Source organism: Malurus melanocephalus, unplaced genomic scaffold (assembly GCF_030028575.1).
Source record: "Malurus melanocephalus ecotype Western Australia unplaced genomic scaffold, MMel_1.1 scaffold_950, whole genome shotgun sequence".
Classification (NCBI taxonomy): Eukaryota; Metazoa; Chordata; class Aves; order Passeriformes; family Maluridae; genus Malurus; species Malurus melanocephalus.
Window position 1 is genome coordinate 1 of NW_026624182.1, and position 19,248 is coordinate 19,248.

The window sequence follows — 19,248 nt, forward strand, 5'->3', positions numbered from 1 at the left end:
GCGTACTCTGGGACCACGGTGTATTCTGCAAAGGTGCTGACCCACAGGAAGTGGTGGATCTGCTTCCCTTTGCAAGAGAAGCGGCTGGTCTTGTCTGGCAGCAGGTTTTGTGGTTCAGAGAAACTGTAGGGGATGCATAAATTTGTATGTCATTGACTGAAACACAGATGGGGGTCTCAGGCTCGTCATAAGGTCAACCCCGTGTAGGTGGGATTGTAGGGAAAGGCAAAGCAAACTCACGTGGCCTTCTGGCAAAAGTTGGATTCAGGATTCAGGCAGAAGCTGCACTTCCCACACTGAGGGACACAAAGTGGGATGACTTTGTCCCCTGGAAAGAAACAACATCCCATATGCAGTGGCCCTACGCTTAAGAGCTGTCTGTGAAAGCTGAGTTCGTTTGTGCGTGTCAGTTACCTGGTTTCATAGAGGTCACTCCTTCTCCAACGCTTTCCACAATTCCAGCTCCTTCGTGGCCGGGGATAACTGGGAATTCTGCATCAGGAAAGCAGCCTTGTCGAAGGTGGTCATCTGTGCTACAGATGCCAGTGGCCACAATCTGTTTGGAGAAGAAAGAGTAATGTCTCGGCCTCCCTCATAYTCAGTTTGTGGAAGCAATTTTCACATTGTTATGAGTTACATGAGGGCAMTGTTACATTGTCCCCTCAGTGAGTGCTGACACTCCATGGCAGCACACTGTCYCCAGGCTGGGCTTCCCCCTTCTGCTCACTCTCAGTGCTCCATGTGGCTTTTCTCTTTCTGAGCTGGAGGTAGAACTGKGAAGGAGGAACAGTGTGGGTACCAGGATTTTGTCCAGCTGAGCAAGGGCTGGAGACAGGAATTCCTRTRGGACAGCTTAGGTGAAGATTAGACTTAGAGGGAGCCGCTGGCAGATGGTGCATTTGAACTTAGGCAGCCCTGGACAATTAAAGCCTCTTGGAGGACACAGATCCCTGAGTTCTATCCAAGGTATACCCACATGAAGAGCAACTCCACCAAAGGAGGAAAATAGTACTGAAATGTWTTTTTACCTTGATRCGGACTTCCCCTGCCTTTGGCGGTGCAACTTCCACCTCCTCAACAGAGAGAGGTTTGCCGGGGGCCCAGGCAACAGCAGCCCTGCACCGGATAACCTGGAAGCAACCAAGAGGATTACACTGCATGGGAACATTTGTCTTTAGCACATGGTTGGGGGAAATCATCCATCTGATACCTACATGGTTTAAGTCAAAGTTACAAGATGCTTATAAGACCTATTGATTGAAAACTTTATGTACAATATGATAGCTTTGTGAATATTATCAATATATAATAGCTTTTCATATATTATCAATAATCACCTTTTCATATATTGTTGTAGATTTTCCTATAGTTTATTATCAGCGTGCAGTGTATCAGCTAAATATAGCCATAGTTACTGATGCAATGTAGCCAAGGAAGAATCTTGGACAAGTAGAATCGCCAGGAAGAATATTTCARAAAGTAGGTAACTGTACTGCAGAATTAAACAAGTAGATTAAGAAACAGTAGGATGCACTGAAGAGAACTTGGCAAGTGTAAGGACAATTGGTCAGAMAATTGAACATGAAGACCTTGAAGACTAGAAAAAACCATCATGACTGCACATGCTCTGAGGATGAAGTTGAAAAGTCCACCAGTGAYKAAGACTATGGTCTCTCATTAGAGGGAGACGCCCGCGACTGCCGAATTGAGGATGACGCAGATGCACTTGCAGAACTGTGATGCCTCGTATTGCCATACCCATATGTAGTGGTGGATGTAGTGACAGTGACAATGTTGAGCACTACKGTAGTAAGTAGTGCTCAACATAAATACGTGATAGTTTCAAGTGAGGGTAGGGGAGTTAGGTGGAAAGATCCCTCTCACCTCCRGCGCTGCAYCCCAGCGCTGCAATAAACAAATACCTGCCCTATAGATACCAGTCTATGTGGTTTTATTTCTAGCCTTTTTGGGCATCACTGCAATCAGCTGAACCTGAGGGGTTCAAACTTGGTGGTCTTCAGCTGCACCTGAAACCAAATTATGTTCAATAAATACAGGCCTAGTTTAAGGTCTGAGGAAACCCCATTTGTGGTTTTTCCCACAAAGAGTATCAGGTAAAATTTTAGAAACATACTGGATTTCAATGGYTTTGKTGGATTTTTCATAWTGTTTCCATAGGTTAATGGCCAGATTGTGCTCTCATTGGGACTGTGGATCCTACCTAGTGGAAATGCCTATTATGGGCTTTGGTATCATAGCTTGTAAAATAATGAGCTGAAGGTCAGTGAGAAGGACTATGGAACAGTCCCCATCTGATTGGCAACTGGATAATTTTTTTCCCTTACCAAGATTTGATTTGTGTTTGACATTGCTCAAACTCTTCAACCAAAGAGCTGTTTCAACCCAAAGCTGTTTGGCCTCAGCAAAATTGATCTTGCAGCTTGCAAAGGGTATTGCCATGGACAAGGCTGAGTGCCGGACATGCGTGGCTGGAGATGGCACAACTGAAGAGCTGTGTTTGCTGCCAGAGCAGGAGCACAGAGTGAGATTGAGCAGGATGGTGATTTTCAGAGCAGCATAATTCCCTATTTTGTCTCCTGAGCTGCTGGGCCGGACAAAGGAGGAATGCACCACCCAACGGAGGTATAGAAACATGCAGTTGCCCGAGAGTAGAAGATCGTGTAATTCACAGGGATTTGGAAGAGTTGTGGGAGGAAGGGCAGAGGAAAGAGGGCATGCAGAGCGGGCTGAGCCTTTTGCAGAGGATTTCCCCAAGAGCAGGGCACCTCGGAAAGGAAGATRGGAAATGCAATGTCCTTACTTTTCCTGCAGTGGCCATGTGGTCTCAGCAGAGCTGCGTGGGTCGCTGTCGCAGGCTGGAGGGAAGCTGCCTCGTCCCGTGTTGTGGAATCCCCCAGGCGTGGAGCGGGAGCGGTCCCGGCGCGGTACCGTCGCTGGAGAGCGCTGGTTAATCTGTGTCGGGTGCTGATGCTGAGCAGCACCGCGAGGGCAGAGGGGAGGAGCTGGATAGAGGCAGGGAGATGGATGGGGGCACAAGTCCTCTAGGGAGGCTTTTAGAGCTGGCCCTGCCCTTGGGCTGTTCCCTGCCCTCCCTGTCTGAAAGCTAAAGAGAACTCAGCAAGATTGGTTTATTTCTTGCAGTGGTTCTGGCTGTTGTGGAGAAGAAAATTTGCTTCTGCCCTGCTAGGGCTTCCTCGGGGTCCATTTTTCTGCCAAGTTGCAGCATTTGACCTGGTGGCCATTCATGCCAGAATATTTGCAAAAAGGTTAAAAATTAAAGAAAAGAAAACCAGAAAGGAGTGAAAACATGGTGGGATGGACAGAGACAGCCTTCTGGGTTAAAGCTTTACTCTCTGTGGTAGTGCAGCTATTTTTCCCTGAGTAGCAAGGGCAGAATATGTCAGGAAGAAATTTTTTTTAACAAGGACACATTTGCTTCACTTACAAGTAACCAGATTTGTGAGTGGGTTCACTCTCCCCAGGCTCTTAAGGTTCCCCCAGAGCTATTTTCTGCTGAGGCACTGGACAAGATGTTGTATAGGGGAGAGGGGATGAGCAAGAACCTCTTAGGAGGAGCAGGCTAAGACGAGCCCTATGTGTTTTTGGGCACTGCTTCTGTGCTTGGGAAAACGTCAGCCCCTTGTTTATATGTTCAGGGGACTGCTCACAGAGGTTTGTGTTGGTGGTTGCTGCTGAGTATCCCAGCCCTGTTTCATGCGCCAAGGAGGAATGTCAGTAGAAGCTGCAGGACTTGGAATTGGCAGGCGTGAGWACCCAACTCTCAGGTTCCCTGAACTTATCTCCAGCTTCAGGGACACAGCCCAGCTGCACTACCCTGTCCCAGCAGCTGTCTGAGCTCTCGCACAGAGCATGGCAACCCTGTAGTTCCACATGGAACCCATGTGGTTCCAGGCACATGGAAGTGCTTCTTGGAACCCAGTTCCCCAGCCCTGTCAACCCAGTCTCTAGGTGATGATATGCTCCTGTCTTGGAGGTGAGCAGCTGGCACTAAGAGAAGACATATCCTTGTGGATCATTCTTATCTATATTTCAGGTAAACAGGGATGTTTCCACATGATTTCCCAAGAAATTTCTACTTTTTCATACATTTCTTTGCACAATTTTAGTAGCCTCAATCAGACTGTGAGCAATGATGATGCATAATTTCCCAGGAATAAGGAGTTTTAGAATAAAGTTTTAAAGATTTTCAGTATTCAGCCTGGTCTGCTTGCTGCATTAAAAAAGAAATAAATCTATCATGACTTCTAGGATGATTTATGTGTCTTGTAAAAGAATTTTTTTTCACTTGTCCAGAGCAGTTTTTTTCACTTGTCCAAAGATGTGACAACCCCTGAACAAAACATGGACTTCTTGTCTTCCAGGTATCTGTGTAACACAGTTGTTTTTATTACTGAGATGTGTCCTCTCCATCTGATAAACTGGAAGCCATGGATGGGATTATGCTGTGAGAGAATGAATGATCACTTGGCTGTGATGCACTGTCAGGAACTATGATCTTACAAGCATGTAAAAACAGAGCTGCACAGTGGAGCATGTGCCCTTTCCTGGGGGAGCGTCTGGGTGGGTGGGATGTTGTGGGAGAGCAGAAACATGGGAGTGCTCGGTTGTACACAAAGCCAAGTGATGGTCATTAAATACTGGCATAGTTTAGGGTCTGAGGAAATGCCATTTATCTTTGCTTCTTGGGAAATTACCAGATTTTTCAWTCTTTTGTGGATTTTTAATAGTGTCATTATATGCTGATGGACAGTTGGTGCTCTGATGGGGAATATGGTCTCTACTCACTCCCAGGAAAGCTCCCAAATGGAGGCTTACACAGAGCTGTGCATGTTGCCTTGGACCCCCCTGGAGTACTTCAGAGCCAGAATCATTAGGAAGGTCCGTCAGACACCTTCTGTTCATGCTATACAATCACACAAACAAATTCAGCTGAATGTTGATGAGGTTCTGCAGGGCAAAATGCTCTCAGAAAGTATGAGCTTTTTGTTGTTTCCCAGTCAAAATACATTTCATTCCTCCACGTGAAGACAGATCTCGATGGCTGCCTTATAAAATGTCCATAATAAGAATGATTTCATGGGTTTATTATTTTGGACTCTAGCTACTATACTGCTAACAGCTAATAGTAATAAAGTAACAGCTAATAAAGTAATAAAGTAAAAGTAAACAGTAATAAAGATACTAACAGCTGGTGTTTACTATGCTTGGCAGATTGCAACAACAAAAATGGGCTTTGCATCATCCTGAAGAGGACAGAAGTGAGGTTTGTTGTACTTTATTCTCTAGCTCTACTTTTCCCCCCTTTGATGACTGAAGTTCATGTTTCAATTGTTGTGTAAATTTAATTTATACATGTGTTTAAGGATCTTTTTCAGTTAAACTGTAATCTCGTGATCCTCAAATCATTAAACTGTGATCTCTTGTCCTCAAATCATTAAACTAGCTGGGCCACTCAAAGACATTTTGCTGACACAAACAGGTAAGTCATCAGTAGCACACAGTCCCCAGGGCTCTTCTACCCTGGTGCCATGTGTGTGATTGCCTGCAAGCTCTGATTAGTCCTTGCTAAAGATATGTCAGTGTTGACCATATTTCCCAAGACAGAAAGAGCCTCTGTTCCTGTTTGCACATTGCAAATTCAGAAAACAGTAAGATGCTTTATGTTTGTGTTGTTGCAAACTGTTACCAGTCACCTGTATCTTCCCATTTGTCCTGTATTCATACTTCAGAAATTAAGAGGCCTCCCCTTTGTATAATGGAATCAAAAACCAGTACTTGATGCACCTTCATATTTCTTCACATTGCTTCCCAGACATCACATGAACCTGTATAAACTGGCCTAAGATCTAAAACCACTCTGATCAACAATTAAAACAATGCCAAGGAAGAGGCACAAAGGTAAAGAAACCTCCAAAACACCAAACACAAACCGCAACGCAGAACAACAACACAGCAGTTTTGCATKAAATGTTTGGGAGTGTTCATCTGGTAAAATACCCCGTGGTGAGACATTCTCCAGTACCTGAGTCTATGATTTATTTAAGTATCATTTACTGAAATTATTAATTCAATCACATGGTCATGTTATAATTTCCTTGCCTATTAGGCACTGGAATGATGCAGTCATTCAGGATCAATACACAGTTCTAAACTAGAGTTTTACTGTGCTGAACTGCATGCATAAATTTCTTAAGTTTGCATTGTTATGGAAGCCCAAAGAAAGAGTTTCCTTAATTTTTATTTTATTAAAAGATTGCATACTTAAAGTAATTTTTAAAAAATCCAATCTTTTTGTAACACCTGTGACAGCAGCTAGTTCTGTAATTAATAACTGGCTATTAAAAAATTGCAGTACAAAATAAAAGATTTAAAACAAGAATGAAGAGAAAGAAGTAGAAGGCAAAAGATTATTTCATTTATAAATGTGGTGCTTGAAGTGTGGGGTTTGAGCCTGATTCTTTTATTCAAGGGTGATGGTAAATCTTTCAGGAATGTCTTGGTTTGCTTTTCATGTAAGTTGCATTGGAGGATGGTGAAGTTCGTCCTTGTGCTAAGTCATTTGCTGCTTAATGTTTGGGAATCCTAAAATGTCAGGACACTGCGAATACTGGAATATAAAATGACAGGTTAGTGACTAGAAAGTCCCCATGGCTTACCTCATCAGAACACTGCTGTTTTCTCTGATAATCTGGGCTATTGCTGACAAATAGGGTATTCCTTCCCTGCCTGCTCCCCACCCCAGCTTGCAGCAAAATGACAGAGCAGATGTGCAAACATTGCTGCAGATGTAGAGAACAGAATTCACAGAAGACTGTAAAGCCTTCACTGATGAAGTCCCAGGCTCCTGGTAATTAATTACCAACTACAGCCTGAGAAGTTCCTCAGAGAGGGGCTTAGACACATCTTTCCAATGACAAATGGCTCTAAGGGTAACTGGTACAGCTTATTCTGCACTGAAACACTGAAATATTATAATCTGTAAAAATGATCAGCTGCAACATGCCTCCATATTCAGGCTGACTGTCTGTATCCTAGCAGAGCTGATGGCATCTCTGTCCTCACCACTTTCCGATTTGTTATACTAAAAACTATAGTCTGTCTAAAATAAGGACAGGGAAAAAAGAAGTGCTTGCTGCATCRTTAGAACCTGAAAACAAACCTTGGGATGAAATTCTTCTGTTACATGCTTTTTATGTTCAGAGCGGGTAACACCTAAAATAACTGCTAGCAAATGACAATTAAAAGAAAACATGAATATAATTCTCCAGACTCCGTAAGTTATAAACATCTAAAACTTTCAGAAAGGGTAGTCCACACACATACTAAGATACACAAATGCATTTCCTACTTCTGCCAAAGACAATTTTCAATTTCCATGGTGAATTTTGTCAAATGTCTCTTATCAAAAAATATTTAGTTTCAATACCCTGTGAAAACAGAGTCTGAGGTGAGCTTTCACAATATTTGAGGAAAGCACAAGACCTAAATTCTGAGTCTGCAATGTATATATATTCCAAGTATTTTCCTTTTTTAAAAGCTCTGAAGTTCAAGGTAAAGTACCCAGTGATTTTAAGACCAATTTAGGACAATTGGACTGTTCCTTAACTGACAAGAGGAATAGGCTATTTCTGTGTTCCTGCTCCTCATCCTGAAATTTTTCTTGGAATATAATGTAGCTAACCCCGGCATGCTACATCTTGGTATTCCCATGCTCCCTTCATTTTGTGTTCTTTTCCAGTGGGTACGAGAAGAGACTTCCTCAGTTGTATAGTCTTTCCTCCCTCTGCCACTCACTGTCTTTCCTCAAACCTCTGCAAGGAAAGTTCCTCTGCAGGGTCCACTGCATTTCAAGAGCTGAAGGTTTGCTGGCTTTATTACTCCAGCTGCAACGCAAGGGAGCACACTGGGTGGGATTAAGGGCCATGATGGGCTGCATTCCCCATTCTCTTCCATGAAGTCAGAATTTGTCTTACCATACATTTCCTTTTGGTTATTTATGCAGAACCTTTACAGTGAAACAATGTTTACCTCTTTCCTGTCCTTAGAAGATCAAATCCTTCATTGATCTTTGTCCAAGGAAGTGTGTGGGTTATTAATGGATCCAGAACAAACTTTTTATTCATGAAGTCAGCAACCAGTTTAGGAACTGAATCTTTACTCTTCCAGCCTGAAGAAAACACCATTAACAATGCATAATGAAATTAAATACTTCTGAAAATAGATAAAACCCTTACATTTTTAGAGAAACTTTCTACAGCAGAGTAACAGGATGAAATTTGCATGGCTTTACCTTTGTAACATAGGGTGCCAGCAGGAAACATGGGACAAAGTGCAGCTATTCCACATACGACAAACCCAGTTGAACACCAGTAAAAACATCAGTCTTTACAGAATCCAAACCTTCCCCCACATTAAATACTGTTTCACACATTTCATAAAAAAGCCAGAGTGCTAACATCCATATTGGTAAGTGGAGACTTGATTGTCTGCTCAAATTTGGGGAGTAGTTTGTGGATGTGTCTACATAAAGCTGTCATGATTAGCGGGATGCTCTTCCAGAGGAACCTGATTTSTCTCTGCTCTGTTATTCAGGTGTCTTTTGAATACATGGGAGGAACTAGTTGTGAGTGAGTAAACCTGTTGCTGGAAACAAGTTTTCTGTGGCTTTTGTGTTGAGTGYGCTAGACTTGCTGATTGCAGGACTGCAGGGAGAGCTCAGAAGAGAAAGAATGGGAAGGGACTGTTGGAAGCTGGCCAGGGGCTAAGCTGGAGTCTGTTCTAATTGGAAATCAGCTGGGTATAACCCCTGATGTGCTTTACAGTCCTGACTCTCCATCTCTCCTGCTGTCTCTCTTTCTATCCCTCTCATTCTCCTTTTTGCTCTTGCTCTTTTTCTCCCTCTCCCTCTGTCCTCTCTCCCTCTTTCTGTTTTTCTTTTTTTCTTCCTTTATCTTTTATCCTTTATCTCCTATTATCTCTCTCCTTATTTTTTTATCTTTATTTTTCTCTCCYGCTCCCTCCCCTCGTCCTCCTTTTMTTTTTCTCTTCTTTTGYCTTTCTCTCTCAAYTTTTTCTCATTTCCCCCTCTTCTTTCTTCTTTTCTCYCTCTTTTTCTATATTTTCTTTTYATATCTTCCTTTCTGTCTCCTCTTCCCTTTCTTCGCCCTTCCTCCCTTYCTGGTTTTTCCTTCCTTCTCTTGCCRTTAACGAGCAGCTCCCATAATTAATTTCCTTTCAACTTCTTTGTCAGCAAAACAGCCAGCAATATTACTTCCAATAAGACAGCACAAGCAACGACTTTGATATATCCTATTTCATTCAAGATGATTTACAAGTTTCCTAAGCCAGTTAAACCACATRTTTCCAAGTCCTTACCTCCAAAGACGGAGCCTTTCCAGTTGCGACCAGTGAAGAGGAGCATGGGATCAAAAGTGATGTTTTGTGCTGCAGGGGGCACTCCCACAATCACACTGACTCCGTAGTTATACTGGCAACAGGCCAAGGCTGCAGTCTGCATTAGAAATAGAGAGACACSTAGAGTCAGGCAAGGTTTGTCCTTGGGGCACAGGAGTTTGGACTTGATCTCCTCTCAGGGCTCTGCTTGCAATAAATTTTTTTTTAACTGAAACCACATTAAAAAATGTCCATTGTACCTGCTCAYACCATTGTATCTGCCCTCATTGGTTAGGTATGTCCTAGTTTTGCTTTCCTCCCCCGTTTTGTCTTAGTCGTTAGCAATCAGCCATTGTTGGAGAGCAGATAATGGACTCTGTGAAGTGTAGCCCCCTGATTAGGCCAGGGCACTACAATGAAGTCCCTTTTCCTAAATTTCAAGTGTGCTTCTCTTCTGCATCTCAGTGGCAGATAGCTGAACTTAACAAGTTTGAAGTTAGCTCAGTACACTGCCAGTGGCCCCCAGCTCCTCCTCCTCCTCAGTGCTTGGTGGGCTGGTGAAGAGATTCCTAATGAGCTAATGCCTCACGTGACCCCATGTTTTGGTGGCATACCATGGTATCAGTACGGCCAATGACCTCGAAGGAGTAGTCCACGCCCTGCCCGGTCATTTCGATCAACACTTCATGGATGGGCTTTTTGAAATCTTTAGGGTTGATGCAGTCRGTGGCTCCCAGCTSCTTGGCCTTGGCAAACTTGTCACTATTGATRTCCACGGCAATGATGCGGGAAGCTCCAGCCACCTTGCAGCCAATGATAACGGAGAGGCCAACTCCTCCAAGGCCGAAAACAGCACAGGTGGAGCCTGGTTCCACCTATTATAATAACCACGTAAATATGGCATATTGTTACAGTCCAGGGAAAGTACAGTGCATTTCCTCATTATCAACATGATTTCACCTAAGCCACTTCTTGYAATTTAGATGTTACCTGCTGAGAAGGAATTTGCACATGCATACCTGCTAGTGCAGTAGCCAGCCATACTGTTATAATGTTATGTGTGACTAAGAGAAATTGTTCCTAAAACACATTTCTGAGACCAGGTTTCCATTATATGTCTCAGCTTCAGGTTTAGACACACCGTATTTTTTTTTTTTTAACGATGCTTTATATTCCAGTGGTGTTAAGATCTGTATTGTCACTCCACTGGAGACAGTGCCAGCTCTTAAAGTCACATTCATGTATTGCTACAAATTGTGAGTGTTGCATATGTAGCCTTCTATGTGTTCCTAGACTTCTGTTACAATAAAAGAAATTAACTCTGTTGTGACATTTTTCTAGGAGTGATAAAGCTATGAAAGAAAACTTTAGCAATGATAATAAGTAATTTTACTGGGTTTTGAATTGAAGGCTTTTGAGTACCCTAAAGACAATCTGAAGCAGGCAAAGAACAATATCTTCTTTCCACAATGAATTAAAGAGAGTCTATACCTCCTGGCTGCCATGCTGACAACCCACTTGCAAGCCACACAATCTTGAATAGACCCCACAAAACATCAGAAACACCCACCACAATATTTACCTTGGCAGTCTGCAGAGCAGCCCCATAACCAGTTGAAAATCCACAGCCAATTAGACAAACTTTTTCCAGAGGAGCAGCAGAATCGATTTTGGCCACAGCAGATTCATGCACTACTGTGTATTCAGTGAAGGTACTTGTACCAAGAAAATGATAAAYTGCTTTTCCTTTACAGGTGAATCTAGTTGTGCCATCAGACATTAATCCAGCACTTGTACCAAGGCTGTTTGAAAGATGACCAGAAAGAATGGCAAGTGAAATTTGTTGTGTGTAATCAGTTTTGTAYAAAGTAAAATCAAATTAGGGTTATAAGAAATCTGGGAAAACTCACTCAGTTTTAATGCACAGGTTACCCTTGGTGCTTAAGCAGTTCGTGCACTCACCACACTGTGGAACAAAGAGTGGAATAACCTTGTCTCCTAGAAATAAAGCAGTAATGACAGAGGATTAAAAAGACAAACAAGAAGCATGCAGGTAAAAACATGAAGGAAGTGTATTTAATCCCCAGGCAAATGTGCTCTAGGAATGTAGTGATGGTTTTATTTCCTTCTGCTGAATTTGTAAGATGAACCATATCTCTGTGTTTTATATAAAGGRCATAACTAGGGCAAAATTATGGCAATTAATTTTGTTATGCAAAATTCCTGGTGTCTTTACACAGAACTGAGTCAGACATGCTATAAAAGCATGTTATCTACTGACACTTCTGAAGTACTTATTCAGCAGTTTATTGCATCTTCTGTGTAAAAAGAAAGTAGTAATACACCTTTTAGTAAAGAAACTGAGATAAAAATTGACATCCACTAGGACAGCAGATTGGAGTGCCAAGATAACAGGGCTGTAAATGTGCATACAAAGAGTGGGGAATTAAGCATTAATTTGCCTATCCTTTTGACCATCTTTGCTATATAGCAGTGCTATTGCTGTTGCATTGAGTAAAAGTAGGTGAAACACTTGTCTGAGAAGCAATGGTGCCAACATCTGTAATTCTCTAGCACAATTATGTGATTAACAAAGCAGCTTGTAGCTTCCCAATCCATTTTTTTACTCCTATGCAATTTTCACAGCAATTATATATGGTAAATCCCTAATAATCTCTAAAAACGTATTTCCTAATACAGACCAGTTTATGATTTGGCAATTTTAAAATGTGGCTAATCCTTGACACATTGGAAGTCAATGAAAATTTTTGATTTCCACTAAAAAATGAAAAATGCCTACAGAACAATAAATGCCCCCACTACCCCAACCCTGAGTTAACTTGGAACTGTAACATGGGCTTGATAATAATTTTGCTAAAGAAATGTTGCACATCTTGAAGTGTTTATTTAGAACTTGGAGGCATAAATTAAGGAACATCTGAGAAATGGGATTTTGTGCATGTTTGTGTTCAGGCCTACTATTTCTGCTCACCTGGAAACAGAGGGCAGCTAGAATAGGACAACAGAGCAATCTATGAAGCAGACATAAGAGAGAAATTAGCTACAGCTATCACTTATACMTAGCAACCTGCTTTGGACAAACTTCATACTTGTCAGTATGGACAAATGCACTGTAAGTACAGAGGTGTTAAAAGTGAACTACTTGGGTATCATAACAAACTGCCTGGAAATTGGACACTTCTGTGTAGATTTTTTTTCATGCGTATTTTCTCTTAATAATTTAGCCCTTGTTAGAATTTTATCAGTCCTATAAAAGTGTACAGGAATCCCATCTCATCTTGCAGCAGTTGGCTGAAAATGGGGATGTTTCACTACCTATGCGCTGTGGTTCAAAGAGAATGCAGGGAGAGGAGCAGCTGGTCCAGATGAGTGTCCTCAGAGCAATCCAAACCTCAGGAAGCAGTGCTGCTTCAGTTGCACTGGTGCTGCCCACATGCAAAGCCTGCAGCAGGGTGGGCATCCCAACTGTGCCCTGATGCTTTCAAAGTGAAGTGAGACCTAAGTTCTGGTCTACTGAAGTCAATGGATTATTTAGCTGTTAGGAGAATTAAAAGAAGGTGCTTTGACATGTTTGTTGTCTTGTGCTTTCTTTGACTTATTTTTGAGAAAGATTAGTTGTATAAACTGTGTTCAAAGAACCTGCAGCTAATGCTGATTTCCTGTGAACAACAGCAAAGAATCTACGTTCTTGTCCCATGACAGGAAAAGCACTACACAGGTGAAAAGCAAGCTGCAGATGTTTTTGCCAAAACCAAAAGAAATTGAATAGAAAATCGGGAAGTCAATCAAGATTGGGAGCACAGAAAGGCATAAACAGCAGGTTAATATCCTTTGCGGTGTCCTTGAAAAGAATTGAAATKGGAGTATTTTCCTGTGCAATAAAAATACTCATGAATGTCATAATCTTTGACTTAAGGAGGAGTCTGAAAACTCAGCACAGGGTTTGTTTTCAGTGCTGTTTCATACCTGGTTTGACTGAAGTCACTCCCTGCCCAACACTCTCCACAACACCCGCTGCTTCATGCCCAAGAATTATTGGAAAAGGCATAACCAGTGCGCCAGTTATCACGTGGTCATCAGAGCGACAGATCCCTGTGGCCATGATCTGATTTACAGGAAAGACAAGAATATTACTGCATTTAACTATGTTATGCCATATTAAGAAGTGAAATGATATTCTGCATTTGGAGAAGCCACTTGCTTCCCTCCAAAATCCAATATGCACACAATAAATCTACAGTTAAAACAATTTTGGTTGTGTGATTTAAGATTTACCTGGTATGTATTAAAATTTAATCTACATCCTTTGTGAATGTTTGCTATGCAGTACTGAGCTGTGTAGGGAGTCCTAYTGATTATCTGTAGAACCAGTGTTCTAACAATACAATCATATAGGGAGARCAGAGTAAAGTAAATTATTCCTGATATTTTATATAAATTCATAAAAATAAAAGTGTGTACTATTATATAAATACAAATCAACATATTATCTATAAACATAGAAATATGATGTATATTCTATATTTACTATATTTGTATTATATGACAATATATAATACTTACATAAATTATGTATTATACAATGATTTTATTTTATAGATAATTACATAATAATTGTATTATTGTATTGTGTATATTTTTAAATATTGGCATATGTTACATTTTAAAAAATTAAAGCCACAATTAGTGTTTATATGACATTTCACCTTTTCTTGTATGGGGAACAGAAGTATTATTTTTGAAACATTCAGGTATRTATTTACAGCTTTTATTCTGACAAATGGATTTGTCAACCTCATTAAAGGATTTTCCTCACTTGTGTAACACTTGAAACTACTCAAAAATAAAGGCAGCTACTGAATTCCACTGAGGCCAATAACCAGGTAAAARAGGAAGCTCCCAGCCCTACTGAGCTATTTCCGAGCACAGATTCAAAGTAGAAGAAATTTTCTTCCTCCATGCTACAGAAAATTCTGATTTTTGCCTTGTACTGTAATTTTGTACTATAATTTTTTTTCAGCTTTTTTCAGTTAATAAAAAATCCAAGCCTAAATTATTTTTTTTAAAGAACCTCATTATCAAATTTARTAAACATGTTACATAGGAGCTCACTGATTGTTAACTACTTATTAATAGAATGGTTTTTATCTGGGCCTTAAAAATTTATAGAACTAATTYTGATAAAAAGCAAGAAAGAATGCAAATCATAGGAATTGTTCTAAATTTTATTTTTAGTACCTTTATGCGAACTTCATGTTGTTTTGGTGGGGCAACTTCCACTTCCTCAATACTAAATGGTTTATTGGCTTCCCACAGCACTGCTGCCTTGCATTTAATAACCTGCAAAAAGAGCAAAGAAAATGGKATTTTCAAGTCACCGCAGACAGATTTTTTCATTCCTGCATGTGAAACTCCTGCTCTTATTTGTGGAGAAGGAAAACTACAGGAAAAAGCCCCAAACAAAACAGCAAAATAGTCAACACCAAAGGTCAGTGTAAGCCTATTTTTCCCCCACCAAGATCATGTCTGACTTTGCTCATATTTCTGTCACATCAGGTTTTCAGCAGCATGTGTAATTGTGTCCTAGGATAATGGGATATCTTACCCATTCTCACTGCTCCTTCTCTAAATTCCTTGGTGGATTTTTTTTGCTGTGTGGATTACTTGTGTATATTTGTGTCTTCTTGAAAGTGGCACACTAAATGATGTCACTTATCAGGCCATGCTMAAGTCTGTATTGCCTAGAATTGTCTGTATTTGGAACTGACAAAATTGCTAAAAATGGAATTCAGAGCTTAGTACAGATTTATAAACCTTTTAGTAGAGCCTAAGTTAAGCCATGAGGTGATGGCTGAAAGGACACCTGTGCAAACTGATGTGGTAATACAAGAGGTAATCTCAAATATCCCTCTAGTTACTTAGTGCAATATTATTCATGCTAAGGTACATTTCATGCTAAGATACCTTTCTTCTTAGAAGGGATATTTAACTCAGGTGGGATTACTACCCAGCTACCCAAGACAGCTTTTTTTTTTTGTCTGTTAGACTAAAGTTTGTCCATTAGTTCTTCAGGCTTTGCCCTGGTACTGTCAGTATCTGACACTGAGAGAAAGTGCACTCTGAAGAGAGAGGAGCATTGTCCACACTTCATCCCATGTTCTCAAACAGGTTTTCTCCTTCCAAGCTCAACTGTAGTGTTTTCAAAAGCAGTGCAAACTCTCTGTCCCCATATTTATTCCTGTCCTTCCTTAGTGGTCTTCCTTAGAGGAGTTTAAAGATCTCATCCTAGATGGTTAAACCACCCCTAGCCCTGAAATGTGATTTTCTTGAGTGGTACACTATTAAGTCCTAAGTCACTCTGTTATGTCTATTGACTGCAAGTGTTTGGGTGGCATTATTTTGAGAAGGAAATGGGGGGGATTCAAATCCACGCAAGCAAGCAAGAAGTTAAGCATACACATATTTATCCTGTGTGATTGGGACAACTTAACACCAGTGTGCTGCAAAATTTGCAGGGGAAAACAACAAACAAACAAACTTTTAGTATCAAAGCTTTTGAAGTAGAAGTAAAAATAATGTCTGATTATCTACAAACTGAAAACTGGCAACAAAGGAAATAATTACCAGGAAATATTAAACATATGAAATAAAATAGTSCACTTTCAGCAGCTAGACACAGAGCGGGATGGACACAATGCTTTGAAAAAAARTGCCTCAAGAGATATTTGCACTAAATTTAAATTTAATGTTTAGATGCAAGTGTGATTAGTGAAAAATTCAAAGTGTGGTCAAAGGTCACATTTTTAAAGGGCCACATTTCCCAAAAAATTTACTTAAATATACCGTTTATATATTTATATTGTACCCCACATAGCACAGTGACGATTTCATGACTTGCACATACAAAGCACATGTAGTGTTTCTGTGAACAAAGGTGTCCAAGAACTGTGGATTGCCAAGAACAAACAAATCTCTCCTATAATCAGACATTAGTTAGCTGTGTGTTGTTTAGTCCTTGTGACCTGTTACACATTGAAAAATGATCCCACAACAGATGTAGCAACAGCACACTATCACCCACTTCATCTGCTRAGACAAGCACTGGCTTACCAGTTCTTTTTCTGCTCGTGTTTTCTAGCAGCTGTGCAAGTTACTGCGGCAGGGAGGGCAGGTGTAGAACACACCCTTGCACAGGGCACGAGGACTGCGCTGCTTGGTTACATAAATTGCACTGTAACTCCCCGTGTTACTCCAGGATAAACAAGGCTGTTACATCACAACACTTCATTTACCATGCTCCATCCAGTGCTGAGTAGAGGAACTGAACTTGRTGAATTTACAAGTAATTTTGCACTTGCAGTAACTCAGAGTTAAAGAGAGCATTTTTTTTTCCTTTCTTGTGTTGTGTTTGGTTTTTGGAATGGTGAAGACAGCTGTCAGTAACAGCAAATTATCCTGGTACTTTCTTAAGGCACATTCCAGCAAGGTACAGGCTTTCAGTTGTTTTCCACTTCTAGTTCTTTGTCCCTTAACCCATCTTGCAGGTCCCTGGGTGTATGTTAGCATCTTRCCAGCAGTGCAAGAAGGAACATGTATTGGTATTAACCTATATCTCTCTTGTCATCTAATTTCTAGTGAAGATGTAACTACTCACTTGAATCCCTGCTCAGTATTGCATTGCACATGAAATTTACTTTTGGTCTTCATTAACTTAAGTGTGAGACTTGTTATATGCATATTTAAATTTAATGGCTGTCCTAATGTCAGCACAACCCACCCCAAAATTTAACACAATATTAGCTATATATGCTTTTTTAAAAAACAAGCTGATATGAATTTTAAAGATACTAAAAATAGTTTGAACTACTGTAGGATCTCAGAATGGAAACTGGTAGAGCAGATAAATACATTGATCCAAACATTTAGTACATTCTACAATATTTTAAACTATCCAATCAGAAATTAAAAATAGTTTGCTAGCCCAGAGGGGACGTTATTCTCATATTGGTGCTGTTACCTTACATTGCCTAAATAAACTATTGGCTTGAAGAGTTAACAACCATTTCCTAGGAAAACACAACAGTCTGCAAATAAAGGCAGCTCTTCTGTACCAACTTCATCCTAAACTCTAATATGTGCGATACCACCAGGATTTAGAGTGTCCCTGCAAAGAATTCACATTTAAATATGTCTTATTCAGCTGCAGCAAAGAACCTTTCTGAATACAAAATGTTGCTTACTTTGCCTGCCGTGCTCATGTTGTCCCAGGTGTCTGTTTCAAATGTTGCCACTGCTGATTTCTTGCGCCACAAACTCAGTCAGCAGCTGGGWTGCTGATACCACAAGTCCTCTCCAGCACACTGGAAGCTGGCAATATGAAGTGCTCCTGTAAGTGAACTGCTCTGATCTTATAGYCTCCCAGCTCAGAGCCCCACCCCTTGCTTAATCAGTGAAAGTGCTAGAATGAGAATAAACCACTCATCTGATGAAACCTCACTCTTTCAGTGCKTCCGTCTTCCTGATTCCTTTGTTATGCTCTTCCCTACCCTTTTTTGCAGCCTACCTGTTGTTGCCCTCAACATCATGGGACAAAGCAAAAGCCCCGAGTGGAAGCTACTTCCCCTTTTCCACCTCCCTGGGAGCTGGCATCCAAACCCACTCCTCTCAATGACACTGGAGGTGCAAAGAGAAGAGTGGCACTTGAATTCACTTGCAGGGACACAGTGAGAACATGAAGCCTTTGCTGCTGAAGTTTGTTGACACTCATAAGAGCCAAGCTCAKATATTAAAACATGGGATTCTACAAGCTGCTTAAGAAACATACACTGACTGGGTGGCTGAAGCTTCACCTGCTCCTGAATTCTTAGTTTKACAGTCCAGCTACTCATTAATCTGTTGGAACGGCTTTCACTTCACAATGTCCAAGGACAATGCGCCTCTAACGCTGATGGGAAAACAAGAATCAGTGGTCAGTAAGAAGTGCTGTGCCAGAATGCGTGTTTCCTACCACATGCAGCACCCTGCTTGATTTGTGAGTGCCTGTTCTGTCGGTTCCATCAACACCTGCAAGCACAGCCCCCATCACTGCTGACATGCCCACACACTTGCCCTCTCCTGGCACAACAGGCTGGTGAAAGGGATTGGGTGGAGGTCAGCACTGCATGCCTTTGCTGAGGATTTCAAGCCTCAACTGTTTCCAAATTATGCCCAGCATTCTGAAATCAAGTTTTTTCCTTCAGAAATAAGTAAAAAAGAGATAAAATGCTGCATATAACTTGACTAGTAATTACTAAGTATAGCCCTTCTTCATGTTTACCTGTATGACTGTAATTAATTCATGATACTTCACTTCCCTAGTCTTGCTGGCTGCACTATTTCTGATCCAAGCCAGGAAGCTACTAGCCTTTTTGGCCACCTGAGCACACACTGGCTCATGTTCAGCCACTGTCACCCAGCACTCCCACGTCCTTTTCCTCCAGGCAGCTTTTCCTATAGCTCTGCCTGGAGTTGTTGTTACTCAAGAGCAGGACTTGGCACTTGGCCTTGTCGAACCTCTGTGCTGGTTTTGGCTGGGACAGAGTTAGATTTCTTCACAGTGGCTGGTTTGGGACTGGGTTTTGGATTTGTGCTGAACATAAGGCTGATAATGTAGGGATATTTTTGTTATTGCTAAGCATGGTTTACAGAGCCGAGCCCTTTTCTGATTTTCATAAGGCCAACTGGCAARGAAGTTTGGGGTGCCTGGGAGGTTGGTAGGAGACACAGCCCAGTCTGGTGACCCAAACTGACCAA

At 41.1% G+C, this 19,248-nt stretch overlaps 2 protein-coding genes across 2 annotated transcripts; both read right to left on the minus strand.

Moving 5' to 3' along the window:
- Nucleotides 1-6: 6 nt before the first annotated feature.
- Nucleotides 7-3,232, minus strand: LOC130585694 (alcohol dehydrogenase 1-like; the record flags this gene model as incomplete). Its single annotated transcript, XM_057386298.1, has 5 exons — nt 2,822-3,232; nt 1,029-1,130; nt 415-556; nt 241-328; nt 7-123 (listed from the first exon to the last, which is right to left on the minus strand). Coding segments are annotated over exons 1-5 (467 nt in total), but the record flags the coding sequence as incomplete, so codon positions are not given.
- Nucleotides 3,233-5,816: 2,584 nt separating this feature from the next.
- LOC130585695 (alcohol dehydrogenase 1) lies at nt 5,817-17,857 on the minus strand. Its single transcript, XM_057386299.1, has 9 exons — nt 17,697-17,857; nt 14,695-14,796; nt 13,423-13,561; nt 11,346-11,433; nt 11,018-11,237; nt 10,050-10,310; nt 9,418-9,553; nt 8,071-8,209; nt 5,817-6,649 (listed from the first exon to the last, which is right to left on the minus strand). Exons 1-9 carry the CDS (start codon nt 17,712-17,714, stop codon nt 6,625-6,627), a joined length of 1,128 nt encoding a protein of 375 aa, XP_057242282.1. The 5' UTR covers nt 17,715-17,857; the 3' UTR covers nt 5,817-6,624.
- Nucleotides 17,858-19,248: the final 1,391 nt, after the last annotated feature.